The sequence below is a fragment of the Tachysurus fulvidraco genome, chromosome 4, assembly GCF_022655615.1.
Source record: "Tachysurus fulvidraco isolate hzauxx_2018 chromosome 4, HZAU_PFXX_2.0, whole genome shotgun sequence".
Taxonomy (NCBI): Eukaryota; Metazoa; Chordata; class Actinopteri; order Siluriformes; family Bagridae; genus Tachysurus; species Tachysurus fulvidraco.
In genome coordinates, this window is record NC_062521.1 from 15867963 (window position 1) to 15882225 (window position 14263).

At 36.0% G+C, this 14263-nt stretch overlaps 1 protein-coding gene across 5 annotated transcripts; it reads right to left on the minus strand.

The window, feature by feature from the left end:
* Positions 1–298: 298 nt before the first annotated feature.
* On the minus strand, positions 299–13382 carry pald1b (phosphatase domain containing paladin 1b). Of its 5 annotated transcripts, XM_027141937.2 has the most exons (22): positions 12230–13382; positions 11198–11351; positions 10988–11047; positions 10478–10678; positions 10124–10226; positions 9437–9616; positions 8696–8860; positions 8414–8574; positions 8208–8283; positions 7481–7632; positions 7188–7281; positions 6967–7071; positions 6767–6862; positions 6471–6605; positions 6127–6243; positions 5857–6036; positions 4267–4464; positions 4024–4164; positions 3829–3900; positions 3508–3648; positions 1098–1253; positions 299–711 (listed from the first exon to the last, which is right to left on the minus strand). In XM_027141937.2, the coding sequence occupies exons 2-22, from the start codon at positions 11245–11247 to the stop codon at positions 562–564; spliced, it is 2733 nt and encodes a 910-aa protein (XP_026997738.2). In that variant the 5' UTR covers positions 11248–11351; positions 12230–13382; the 3' UTR covers positions 299–561. The 5 variants fall into 5 exon arrangements, with proteins under 5 accessions (XP_026997738.2, XP_047668125.1, XP_047668127.1 ...); XM_047812169.1 differs by lacking the exon at positions 11198–11351 and having other exon boundaries at positions 12230–13379; XM_047812171.1 differs by lacking the exons at positions 10988–11047; positions 11198–11351 and having other exon boundaries at positions 12230–13374.
* Between the last annotated feature and the right edge of the window lie 881 nt (positions 13383–14263).

Sequence of the window (14263 nt, forward strand, 5' to 3'; positions counted from 1 at the left end):
GATCACAGTAGCATTGAACATGACATGGAGGTTGGTGCCATGGTAATTTCTGGGATTACTGATCTCTTGGGATTTTGACACACAAACATCTCTTGAGTTTAAAAAAAAAAATGGACAGTTGGAGATTGAACATCAGCGTGTCATTTTCCAATCTTCAACTATCCAGAGCCTGAGTGCACTGTAGCTTCAGATTTTGACAGAAGTACAATCTGTTGACAAGTACAAGCTGTTGTAATCCAGCTTCCCTCCAGGTCTGCCATCATAAGGTGTGTTGGCTTAACATGACACCACAACTGAATTTACACAACCTCAGAATTTTAATTCCTTTTCATACATCAAGGAATAATCATCATTTTGTTGAGAAACATGATTTACATTTATTCACTTTTACAGGCACATTCATTCAAAGTGATGTTTGAGCCTAGCAGTTAGGGGGTTAAGGGTCTTGCTCAAATAACCTGACTGCTCATCAAACCTAAAATAGTGTCCCGAATAGTTAACCAGTCCAATCTCAATCATCTGTAAAAAACAAACAAACAAAAAAAAAAAACTAGCATTTCGTTAGACGAGCTCTCCACGGATGGGCAGTGAATAAGCGTTATATTGTCTCCAGCGGTAGCGTAGTCTAGCCAGTGGACAAGTCTTAGATGCTTCAAACTCAAGGAAGCCCAGCTGGTTGAGGATGTCATAGATGCCAGCTCGTGCTGCCACCTGCCAAATCATGCATCGAGATGATAGATGATATTTCTTTACAAATACTTCATTCAAATATAAAACAGTAAAGCCACAATAGCATAGCTGGTGAGTTAATGCAACTAAAAATATAATATAATATAATATAATATAATATAATAATTATTAATTCTTTTTACTCCTGTTAAAAATTAGATTGTAGCTTACTTGCAAAAGTCAGGTCATACTAAAAAACTAATCAATAAATAACATTATGCACACTGTTATGCAGAGAAAAATTTTCGTGGCTCCCGAAACAACTTAAGTTTATTTTTTTTGTTTGCATGTTTTAAAAATTTAAAGATTTAACCAGAAAAAGTCAGCTCTATGTTTTGGTCTACATTGTGCATTGAATATGCTGTCACCTGGTACATCCACAGGCTGAATGGTCTTCTCCAGGAGTCTTTCTTCTCCAGGTGGAGGTAGCTGTTGAATAAGATGAGATAAATATAGCGCTCCAGGTACTGCAGGCTTCTCAGACGTAACTGCTGCAGTTCAGTTTCTGATTTTGCTGTTTTGATCTGAAAAGGAAGAACAAAACAACTAAATCTTTGCTATTTGTAATTTCAGGGTATATAGAGCTGATGGCAAAACAAGGAGGATCTTGACATATTTTTTTTCTGCAGGTTTGTATGCTAGAGACTAGAGGGACAAAATAATTAATACAAAAATGCATTTAATAGATAGGTCAGTGTTTATTCAATTGTTTTACAGTTCTTTTGTGTGTAACTAATGAGTTTTGAACAATTTTGTTGAGACCCTGAAACCTCCTGCACAATTAATAAAAATAAGGAGAATGTTGAAGATTGTTTTTATGTATTCTTTAAGTAGTCCATAAATTACCAATGTGACAATGAAGGCTGATTAAATTGTCACTAAAAATATCTAATACAAAAAAAAAAATTTGAGCAGACAAGATTTTATGAGCAGACAGTTAGATTTTAGGAAAAAATGAACAAATTGAACCAGAACAAAATTAAATGAGGAGCTGAAAAAAGTACTGGAGTTATTGAATAATTCCACTGAATGAAAGCAACAGGAATAAATCAATTTCTTAACAATGAAAGAGTAAATAAGTAAGTTTTATTGTTAAAATGAAGATTGTTAAAAAGAAGTTTAAAGTGTTTTTAAAGGTAGATGAGGTTTGATTTACATTGTTACCTGCTGCATGTGCTGTTTTATAAATGTCTGTGTCAAGAGGTGGGTAGTAACGAGTTACATTTACTCCGTTACATTTACTTGAGTAAGTTTTTGAAAAAAATTATACTTCTAGGAGTAGTTTTAAATCACTATACTTTTTACTTTTACTTGAGTAGATTTGTGAAAAGGAAACTGTACTCTTACTCCGCTACATTAGGCTACAATGAACTCATTACTTTTCTATTTACCTCTTTGTTATTCTATGCATCAATTTTAATATTTTTATTTTGACAGAGAGAAACTTCCACTAAGGCTCTACCACGTGACTGTGTTTCACCAATCAAACGTAGTTGTGCAGTCTCGTCACGTTACCAAACACAATCTCAGCGGCGGACGGGTTAGTTAGCAACACAAACCGTCGGCAATGCAGACGGTGAAGTTTAATAGTGACGTCACTGAGTGATTTTTTTTGGTGAAATAGTTTGTTTCTGCATGTTTTCACACACGCACACACACGGTTTACGTTGACCGGTGTGCAGTTTTCTGTGCAGCATGCCTGGTATGAAATGTGTGTGTGTTTTCTTCTGTTGTTCTGTCACTGGAGACACACACACACACACACACACAGAGTTTATGAGAATTTATGGGCTGCCTCGTTCTAGTTCTGCCTGGTAAAAAAGTATAAAGGTTTGGAAATTTGTGTTACTTGTGCGTATTTATTTTTTATTTATTATTATTTTATTTATTAAGTACTTGAATTTACCTGAATTATTTTAATTTAAGCTATTTTGTAATTAATTAATTGTAATTTATTTTATTGATTGGATGAGCCATAATTTGCCTAAAGATTATTTTGTATTTTTGTCTGCCTGATTGTTGTCTTGTGTTAAAAAATAAATCAGACGTTCCTCAACAGTTACTCAGTACTTGAGTTGTTTTTTCCACCAAGTCCACCTTTTTTCCACCTTTTACTTTTATTCAAGTAATTATTTGGATGTCTACTTTTTACTTGAGTCATATTCTGAAGTAACAGTACTTTTACTTGAGTACAATTTTTGGCTACTCTACCCACCTCTGCTGTGTCAGTAGATGTAACAAATTTAGTTTATTGCTGGTTACAAAATAAACATAATTTGTAAATTGTAAAATGCTTCAAAATTTGCTGTTGATTTTTTATTTTTACAGCCTGTTCATGCCTCCTGCAACCACCAGGAGGTGTTCTGAGTAAAGGAGAGAGAAAGATGTTTCCTTCAGATTATGTAAAGCTCTAATGGACTCTCATTGTGTATTAGAGCATAGAATTTATTATATATTTAGCATTTTGTCTGGGTTTGAGTTTGACTCCCCTCATGATGATCACCAATTGTGAAGTAGCCTGTGCATGTGTTTTATCTGATGATATCATTAGTTTCCACAACACAAATGTACCATGAGCAAGGGAATAATGTGTGATGGAAAAAGAAGTGTGGTGCCTTACTGTCCATTATAGGACCAAAAAATGTAGTTTTTGTGAATCAAGTGAGTCTGAACTAAGACCAACCCTGCAGGGGGTGTCATATTTTGACTGCATCAGACATTCAAAATGTGTAAACTACCACACACGTATAAGCCTGAAGTACATGCACAAAACGTTACCTGTTTATATGAACATATAATGATCTCCCGTAAGTGGTAATGCATTGGAGTCATAGTCTCACTGACAGCGTCTAGTGCCATGTCCACCTCTCTTTTCATACGGTGACCATCAGGTAGCAGTCTGACCACCTGCATCACCACCTGAACACACAAACACACAATGCTAAATTTACACACTAGCACCAAAAACTAAACCATGATGCCATTATGTCCAGCATGTTTCATTGTCTCCTGAGGAGATTTACACAAAAACTTGTAAAAACTTGTATAAAAAAATGGCTTGCAAATGGTTTAAAGACTACAGCAAAGAAAACATTGTACCTCAAACTCTCCTTTTGTGTACTTTGCATCAGGGACACTTACAATTTCTTCATCCACACAGTCAGGAAAGCCCTAAAGAAATCAAGGTTATGACATTATATCTTTGATTAGTCCAAGATTGCTTTCTGAGAGAGATAAATCTTGAAGTCAGGATGCATGTTAATAAAACTGTTCACTCCAGACTGTATGACCTACATTGAAGTGCCAGAGAGTAAGCGTTGCGATGACCATAGCAGTGGTGGTTCGCTCTTTCCCATCACTGCAGTTGAAGATAAAAGCTGAGCTGGGATCCTGACCAAGACTGCTCTTCATGGTCTCTAATAGCCGGTCAAAAAACTAAGGGGCAGCAGTAACACATATAATATCATGTATGCTATAATTTTAATTAAGTGTAATCTTTTACAGTTTATAGCCACCCAGAGGAATGGGTTGTATTACCTCCTCGTTCGGAGCAGAACAATCAGTAAGAGGGATACGCTGATACGTGAGGCCTGGGTGAAAGCTCTTTTGGTTGGCAAAGACATCCTGGACAGTATGACAGCTTTTCAGCATTCTCATCTGCTTCTCCTGTTCAATCACTACCTCAAGCCACTTCTCAGACTTGAGAATTTCCTCCTTTAGTGCCAGCTCTAGCATCTGGGAAACAATGTTGTTCTCTGATTATTTTTGATTTGTCTTCTTATAATCAATGTGAATGCAGATTTGACAATAACGTATTCTAAAACTTTTTACATATCAACCTATGAAACACAACTGAGCTGATATAATGTACCACACTGCTATACAGTTAATTATTTCCACTTCAAGAACTTGATAAAAAAAACAATAATATAATTCACTGTTTTTTCCCTACATGTTCAATAGTCTCCACATATTGGGAAATGAACACATTTATTTATTTATTTATTTATTTATTTATTTATTTATTTATTGGATAACATTTATGAATACCTTTGACAAAAAAAGACCTTTTAAAATCATTCACATGGCTGGATCAGGATGCTGTCATACGGTTGTGATTTACTTTAACAGGAAACATGGAAAGCACATCACTTGCAAACTGGGAGCAAAATGTGGGAGAGGCAAGTCTATGTGTTTACAAAAAATAGTAAATATGCTTCGTAAATAAATTTAAATTTTGCTAAGAAATACTACATACAGTATGGAGACTTTTGGGACACCCTGTAGTTAAATTTTCTACAAATCACTGGCTTTCAAACGGTCATCACGTCAAGAGTTAATACTTATTCATATATATATATATATATATATATATATATATATATATATATATATATATATATATATATATATATATATATAAACAAGTCTACTCTGGAGAAAATAACAGCACAAAATTAACAGCACAGAAAATAACAGCGTCTCTTCCTGTCACATCTAACAAGATTGATCGTACACACTCCTCCACAGAGAACATTTTAAACTTTTATATTCTTAGGTTTATATTGCCTCTTTAGATCAGACCAAAGGTTTTAAATAGGGTTCCAATCCAGAGAGTGTGTGGACTATTCAACATTCAATTTTGGTCTCATCTGACCACAACAAACAATTTTAATTGTAGCTTTAGTGTTGCCTGGTCACATTCAGGGGCCACATTTTGTGGGTTGCTTCCTTTATGCAATGTTTCCTAAGAGCTTGTTATGAAGAAAATGTCTAATGGTATATTTTTAAAGTTATTTTGAAATGTCTAATGGTTTATTTTGAAAGTCCAAAGATCTTAGTCTACGTTAAATTTACCATCCATTTCACAACAGAACATTTGTCTTCTCCAGACTTCTGAAACATAACTGCTCATGTATTTGAAAATTCATTATCTGATTTGCCAATGTCACTATACTATCAGAATATTCTGCACATAGGGTGCCAAAAGTTATATCCATCTTCATCTATTCTAAGACCAAATTCATAGTTCATTTCAAATATTTGAATTAAATAGAGTTTAAAGAACTGCAGTGTTGAAGAGCTGACACTATGTTAAACATATAGTCAACAAGTATCTTGACATACCTCATGTTGTTGTGAGTTCTGCACACACACTTGGATTGGTTGCTCCAGACTGCTTGGCTCTCGAGTGGTGAACATCTGCCCATTACCTTCCAGAATCAGTTCCTCTTGCAGATTCACCCATACAATGCTGGAATGCTTCCGTCGCTCATCCGTGAGGTAAGATAACACAACAGAAACACCCTGAAACAGGATTTATATTATTCTTTTTCAGAGTTTTTCACTTAACATAGAATTGCACCAGGATTATAAAAGCCACAAACAATACTTTACCTCAGAGTTTGGCTGGGCCATACCATACACAGATGTCTTAAGAACTCGTCTGAAGTTGGCCACCCTCATTTCCTTGGCTGTACCAAGTACATCTGGTGCCAAAAACTCACTGGCCACCTTACAAACAACATAATGATTATCTTTGTTATTTTCTTAGCAGTGTGTTTCTGGGGTAAATGCGTTGTCAGTTTTCCATTTCAAGTCACATAAAGACTGACAGAAATACTTTCTTAAATACTAAATTGGGGGAAAAATTAATCTAGGGTTTATACTAATATAAGAATAAGAATTTATAAGACTATAAATAATCTTATAATAAATATTATAGGCTTTTTGAGCCATACCAGTATCCTGGTTCCATCAGTGACTAGGCTGGCTGGTGCTAAGAGCTCAGAACAGTTCATATTACCAAGGAGCCTGTAGATCCATGCATTCACACAAAGCCACTGACTGAAACTCTGGGCAAACATCTGCGGATACTAGATACCAATAACAAAGAAAGGCAAATCACACAAATATATTATTTGGATTTTCTATAAAAACTGTGAAAATGAATGAGATTAAGCCATTTTGCATTCCTTAATAATAATAATAATAATAATAATAATAATAATAATAATAATAATGAATGTTACAGTACCTGATCATGAAGATATGCATTAAACACTATTAAATAGAAATAAGACTCAAGACTCTGCAGGGTCCTTTGCAAGAAATATGCCTTTGTACTGCTTCCCTATAATAATAAAATAAAAAAGAAAGACAACATTCATTTATCACATTCCTCTTTCATAATCATTGTTCACATGGTTACAAATTTGCTGAAGACATTATACACACTTTTATCTGGTAATCCTCAAAAACTGCTTCCATTTTTCTTTTATTTTCATATATTGCATCCTTGACATTGTGCATTTCTGAACACATTTCAATAGCTCTGTTGACCTACAGTGAAAGAGAAGAAACATTATTAACACTATTGCAACTGAACTAGAGGTAAAACGTCTACAGATTCTACAATGCCATTAAGTATAGTGCTTTCAGCAACTGTAAGAACTAACCTCATCAAGCACTTGTTGACCGTTGGGGAGACAACTGATCAGATTCTGAATGACTTGAAACTCTGGCTGCTGTTTGACGGGTGCGTCCTCTTCCCTTGACAATGTGAGATGAAGTTTTCACAATCTAAATTCACTTTTTTGTAATAAATTGTTTATATAACCATGACATCAATCAAAGTGAATGTAATGAATGTTTTATTTTATTTAAGATTTTTCCATCAATGTTTTAGATAAAAGCAGAGGAGATGATAGCGGTAACATTGCAGTGGTAATAATGCTAGAAATACTCTCACCTGGTGTTATTAGCTGTCTTGTGTAGATGACGAAAGACTAGTGCTCCAAGGATAAGGCCGAGGTTGGTTCGCCCTACTCCCACCTGGCAGCTGAATAGCATTGCAGGCAGAGGCCTGGAGCTATCACGCAATATTGATAAGCTAGGACATTTCTGTATAGAAGAGCAGATCATCATATATGTTTTGTAGTTCAGCATCAGGAAACAACACTGAAAATGACTTCTGTAGCTTTACTCTACATAAATGTTATTTTAGACAAAATATAGCTCCACGTGGCTCTATTCAATTACTGCTGCTTTTTATTGCAGGCTGAATAGATTTCATTTGCAAACATGACATCAGTTTCTTGCTATTCAGTTTGAACACAGCTGTACCTTCCACAAAAATCAGACACAATTTTTAATATTTTTGAGGCGTATGTAAAAGGACATCAAATAACTACTAAATTTTGACAGAACAAAAGTTCTTTAATGGTTTCAAAGCCTGCTTGAAGCAAGTTGTCCCATTATTAAATCTCTATTTCTTTCAGTTGTATACGGTAACTGTGAAAATTCTTGGTCTTGGCAGGCCACCATAGCACCATAAAAGGCAAGGTAACAAAATTGCAATAAAAAGTGATAGTAGCACAGCACATTTCACTCTTTACGTGTGGTAAAGTTTGTTCCTTAAAGGTTGGAAATAGGTGAGGACAAATAAATATACAAACTAGCATAAGATATGGTCTTACCCTAAGCACATTTACAAAAGCATCAAAATCCTCCTCCAGTGGTGCTCCTTCTGTAGGTAATGGAAGTCTGTAATATCTTGAAGAGAAATTCACTGTGCATTTAGAATTCAAATGTAACACACATATTTGTAATATGAGTAAAAAATAGAATCTTGACCACAAACTGAACTACACGTCACATACTGTACACAACACTACACATATACCTGTAAGAAGACAAAATGAACTGTGGTCTTCTGTAAACCTCCTCGGTTACATGTATGTCCTCCTCAGACATAATCTTGACATGTTGTGGCTCATCTTTGAAGCTTTCGGTGTCATTGTAAACATAGAAGATGTTCTCACCGAGTTTAGCAAAGTCACACAACTGAAGAAAAAATAAATAAAAAACAAGATGTACCAAGTGTGACATAAATATGGTGAATCTAATCTAAAATGGGGAATTTTAGCTACATTTAAACATTAAAAAAAAACATTCTATAACCTGCCTCTTTTCTGATAGAGAGCTCTAGCTGCTCTGCTCTGGCCAAAAATCTCAGGTCATTAAGGTTTTCATTGAGGTTTTCTTTCCTCCTGGGAGTGTATGGAATAAAGTCTTTATCCACATGCAGGAAAACAACAGGTTCTTCCCGCACACAGAAGAATATCACTTCCTGTACATATAAGAAAATGTTAAGATGGATCAAATATTAGTAGATAAAGTGGTAATGATAGTGGACTATATTATCAGTATACGTAGCTTACTAATTAAATTTCACAGAAGATAGTAGTGACAGCTAGCTAGCTAGAACTATTAAAAAAAAATAGTCATTGCAAATAGTCATTTATTCATTCAGTTTATTTAACTTATTTACTAATACAAATAACATCACTAAAAGAAAGAGCTATTCTAGTTGTGTCCAACAGTTATAAAAATCAGTCACTGGATATCAGTCTCCAAGCATAATGTTTGTCTGAAGAGTGCTGAAATGTTAAAGCTGCTAAAATACACCCTGAGTGATGAATAATATAGATAAATAGAGGCATATCTACATTAAATATAGAAATAAATTGTTGTTGCATTTTAATGAAATTTTAGTTGAGGTCAGGCATTGCAGTCTTAAAACAGTCACCTCTGATTATACAACCCCTTTTGTCTGAACTTTTACATTAGAAAACAAAAGCGACAACATATATTTCCTAAACACAACAGATAGTAGAGATTGTTATCTTTCACTAGAATAACTGACCTCATAAGCTTCACTCTCTAGCCTCTGGAGGAGCTGTTTGAAGCCGTTCAGGCTGGCCTGGCCCATTCCAAACAGAGGGTAGTTTTCCTTTGCTTTCCGGAAGTTAGGGGCCCCGTAGCTTCCTGTAGTGTTCAAGACATCTGCTCCACTGTTCACATCCTGCACCATAAAAAACTCCCCCTGGGCAATAAAAAGAATATAAATATTGTGAGCATGATAGTCACTCATGTTTTAAGGTAAGCATGACCTAAGACATCCCCTAAAACAGAGAGGAATCATTGAGTCTATCAATCATTTAATCTTTCAGTCTGATCATTATGTAACTCTGGATGTAACTCTGATATAATATTAAAAACAATAAAACAGAAAAAAAGAAAAAAGAAATTCAAATAAAAGTCTTGTTCCATAGAAATAAAACTAGTATAAATAAAGAGATAATCATTTGAGACATTCAGGTTGTAATGACCTTCAATGCTTTAGTGTTTTTCAATGCCGAGATTAAAATTAATCTTTTTTTTAATTGCACAGCTTGATGGCAGGTGTTTATTTAAAGGTTTTCAACCTTTCTGACAATAAAGGGTCCTACTCCAACAACTGTTTTTCAACAATTTAACAATTTCACCATTATAAAACATCTACTCAGTTTTTCATAAAGCTGTAAAATTAGCTTCATAATGTTATACTTACCAGCACTAGGTAATGTTCGGGCAGTGTATCAGATATTTTTCCTACAGAGTAGTTAGCTGAGAGGATACTATCATGAATTTGAAACTCTTCTCGGCAGTTATACCTGTTTAAAGAGATAAGCATATGGTTGATTCCACAGCTGATTGAAGAGGGATTTGATTCCCACTTATATCACCTTTACAAATATTTATTTAAAATAAAGGTAAAATAATTATGTCACACAGTTTTTAAAATCAGTTACTGGACGATTGCTGTGGCTCCATGCATATAAGAGGCAAACTAGATAGGACAAATAGTTCACCTATTTTGACTGCATACATCATATTAGACAATTATTTTGGTATTAGTGCTTACGTGATAACAACGGGGGCCACCTTGTTTGTGATAATGGACTTGGCCTTGCTGTTGGGAATGTTCAGAGTCTGCAAAGAGCTGGTGCTCACAGAGCGCTTGTCTTCTGCTATGTCACCAGCTTGCTGATCAATTAGATGTGTAGGAGTCACTGATGCAGGCTGAGACCCTGCACTAGCAGTAGTGCCCATAATCCGCACAGAGCTGCAATCAGACCACACACTGAAATATTTATCTAACATACAGTTACAAGGAAAAATACAAAGAATTTTGAGATACTAAGATTTTTTTTTTTTTAAAGATACTATGACATGACGCACCCTTAATTAATGCACAAGGACACATAAGAACTGTTTCCAGCATGTTCAAAGAAAAAAAACTTTAAACATAACAGACTTCACTTACTAGAGTGGACTTGCATACATGATTATGACAATTAGGCACCTATTACAATATATTTCTATGCCATTTGAAATATCATTTGTAATACATCATTTTAAAGGAATGTCTCACGATCTGCCGGTTGTCCCGATATCCTTTGCTTTTTGCTTCTTCATTTCAGACCTCTTCCAGCTTTAACGAAACAAACCAACAAACAAAGTTCTGTGTTGCTAGCAGTATCTTCTCAAAACAACAACCCTGTTTTCCGAGGCGAAAAGATAAATGGCAACTAGACATTTGTTACTCTTTAGTCACTACTTTCTGGTTCTTTTCTTACAGTACCAGAGTTGAAGTTGGAGCTCCCGTGGGGGAAGCGGAGAAGTACCGTACATCTGGCAGCCAGACAGCTCTGTGGGCGGCTCCAGACATTCATAGGACAACCCTTTTACATGAAGCAGACCCAGAACACAAACTCTCACACAGCAACACTGACAACCTAGTGCCAAAACCAAACAGGAGAAAGAGGCACAAACTTCATAATGCTCTTTTTAATTAATTCTCTGAAGAAAAAGATTTCCAGAAATAGTTCTGGGGTGATTTTCTACACATGCTTTCTATAATAAAAACCTAAAATATATTGGTGAAATGTTTTACATTTTTATATTTGTATAACTGTGATCTGTGGCCCACACATCATGATTAGTGATGACATTTCCGAAGACTTTAGTAAAATTCTATTTGTGGCAATACAGGCGAAAAAGCATGAAAGAATATCTCTAAATATGGCCAAAGAAAACTCAGGATGCACTTGTGTGATGTCACACAGATACGAGGAAGGATGTGAGCACCAAAGGGGGAGGAAGTTCTAAAGTACTAGTGGTACTAATGATTGATATATCCACACAAAAAAAGTGTGGACTTTTATCGAGTCCAAATTTGCATCAAAAATAATTTTTGTTAAAGAGAAATTAAACACCTGTGGTGTTGGATGATAGCTACCGAACTGTAGCTGTGTGAGTTGTGCAGCTTCTGAGCATTTGAAGAAATTTTATATATATATATATGTCAAGTCAACACAGCCAATAACAGAGCTTTGCAGGACCCAACCACTACCACATGTTAGTGAGCTTATTTCCTTATCTAGATAACAAGGTTCAGCACACTGATGTTCCAAACAAATTAACTTAATTAAAGTCCCCCAAAATTATTATTTGAAACATTATTTTTGCTGTGTAAGTGAGGCGTTTGCTTTCATGTGGCAAACCAAACCAAAAAGCTCAAAATAAAACTTGGATGTTTCCCCTTGAACATGCTCAGTAGAATCGACTAGTGACTAGGGAAGGAAAAGTGAATATTATAAAACAGATTTCTTACCTAATTGCTTCTTCACTTAAATAACCATGAGATTTTCAGTGTTCACATGTCAAGGAGGATGTAGCATAGAATAAAATCCTGTCTAAGTTGTCTTGCATCTCGAATCCCCTCAGAACTAACCCCTCTGTACAGATCCTTTCTCAGTTGTCCTCAGTCATGTGGTCAGGCCTGAATGCAGGACTACAGCAGCGAGGCCGAGGCTAGTTTACACAGAGAGAACAAGGAAGGTGGGCAAGTACTTATCCTCACCACCTCTTCAACTCACACAGAGTGAGGATATGAGATGAGGATGTGGGGGAGGACTCTTGTCTCATACTCTCACCAATCAGCAATTCCATCTCCTGGCAACGTAGCACCTTCAGTTCAACGTGGGAACAGCGATAATGGAGAGGATTTACAGTAAAAGTAAAAGCATTAGTAAATCAACAAGACTTTACACTAAGAGTCTTACTGTACTACAGAAAAGGAGTCAGCAGCACTCATCTACACTTCTTGCTAAACAGTAACAACAAAGCTAAAGGAAAGCCTAGGTGTAATCGTGCAGCAGAGCTGGGGACATAATTTAAGAGCTACTTCTGAGTACCCGAATTACACGACTGTGCAGAAGAAGGATCTGACATTTAATGTTTCACAATATCCTGCAATCCTCACATAAACAACTGCAGAATGTAGGTTTGGACAACATGCTGAAATACGAATAACGACTATAATAATCTGTGTAAAATAATCACAGTGTGTCCCTTAATTAGTGAATGCAAATGTGGATTGGTGAATGGGAACGGAAAATTCCGCAAGTGTTACTTTTGTATTTGGGGACAAACAGCCTTGTTTTAGTGCCAGTTTCTTTCAGTGCTTTTAGTCTCAGTTAAATAAAGTCTTTTTAAGAGGTGGCGCCTTTCACTGAGCTGATAAAGAACACCCTCGGCTTGGAGGCCTGCTGGTGTGCCGTGGACAGTGTTGCCATGGGTTTCCAAGCAACTGAGCACTTCTCAAGAATCATTTATACACTGTAGTTTCCCCAAGAATATTGTCTGAAAAGAAGCAAAGAGAAGGCTTAAACACTCCAAAAGTGTTCCTTTTTTGGTCCTGTTGTCATGTGATTACATGTCATTTAAAATGGAATCTAAAGCATTTTTGTGGAGGACCAAATCTACCAAAATAAATAATAAAAAGCAATGAAAAAAATGACAATAGTTATGAACAAATTACATCACGTAATGTCTATGTATATAATGTATATACAAGTTCTATACTAAATAAATAACACTACTACATTGTCAATTAAACTTAAAGGATATAAATCTGTCCTGTTAGGAAGAAGTGATTGTGAATCAGTTTTTTGCTGTAGTGTAAAATTAAAAGTGACAACTGGTGCAACAAGGGAATGGTTTTGCAGACAGTTGCTCCCTCCTTATCCTTCCTGATTGGTTTGTCTCTAATTTTGTGTTCTATAAGGATCCCAGGTAGTCCAGCTACCTCCACATCCATATGTGCTGTCTCAAGGAGGTTTGGTGTGTCTCCTAGTAGAGTTTGAGGAGCATGGATTAGATACCAGGAGACATGAAGAAAGTTGGACAGGGCCATAGAAGGGCAACAACCCAGCAGCAGGGGCACTATCTGACAGAGCCCAACAAAATATCCTCCAGTCATCTACTGGTGAGCACGTTATTGATCAAACTGTCATAAGTACACTCCGTAAGCGTGATATGGGAGCCCGACATACTCTAATAGGACCTGTGATTACAGCCCAGCACTGTACAGCTCGATTGGTGCTTGCCAGAGAACACCAGAATTGGAAGGTCTGCCAATATCACCCTGTTCTCGGATGATAGCAGAATCACACTGAGCACATACGACAGACGTGAAAGAGTCTGGAGTTGCAGTAGGGAACATTATGCTGCCTGCAACATCATCCAGTATTGAATCCAGCCCTCAGTGGGTTGACGAATTTGGTTCACAATGTATACAAGTAAAGATTTTCAACTTAAATATTTCGTTCATCAAGATCCAACCTGAGATTCCTTTCAAGTGTTC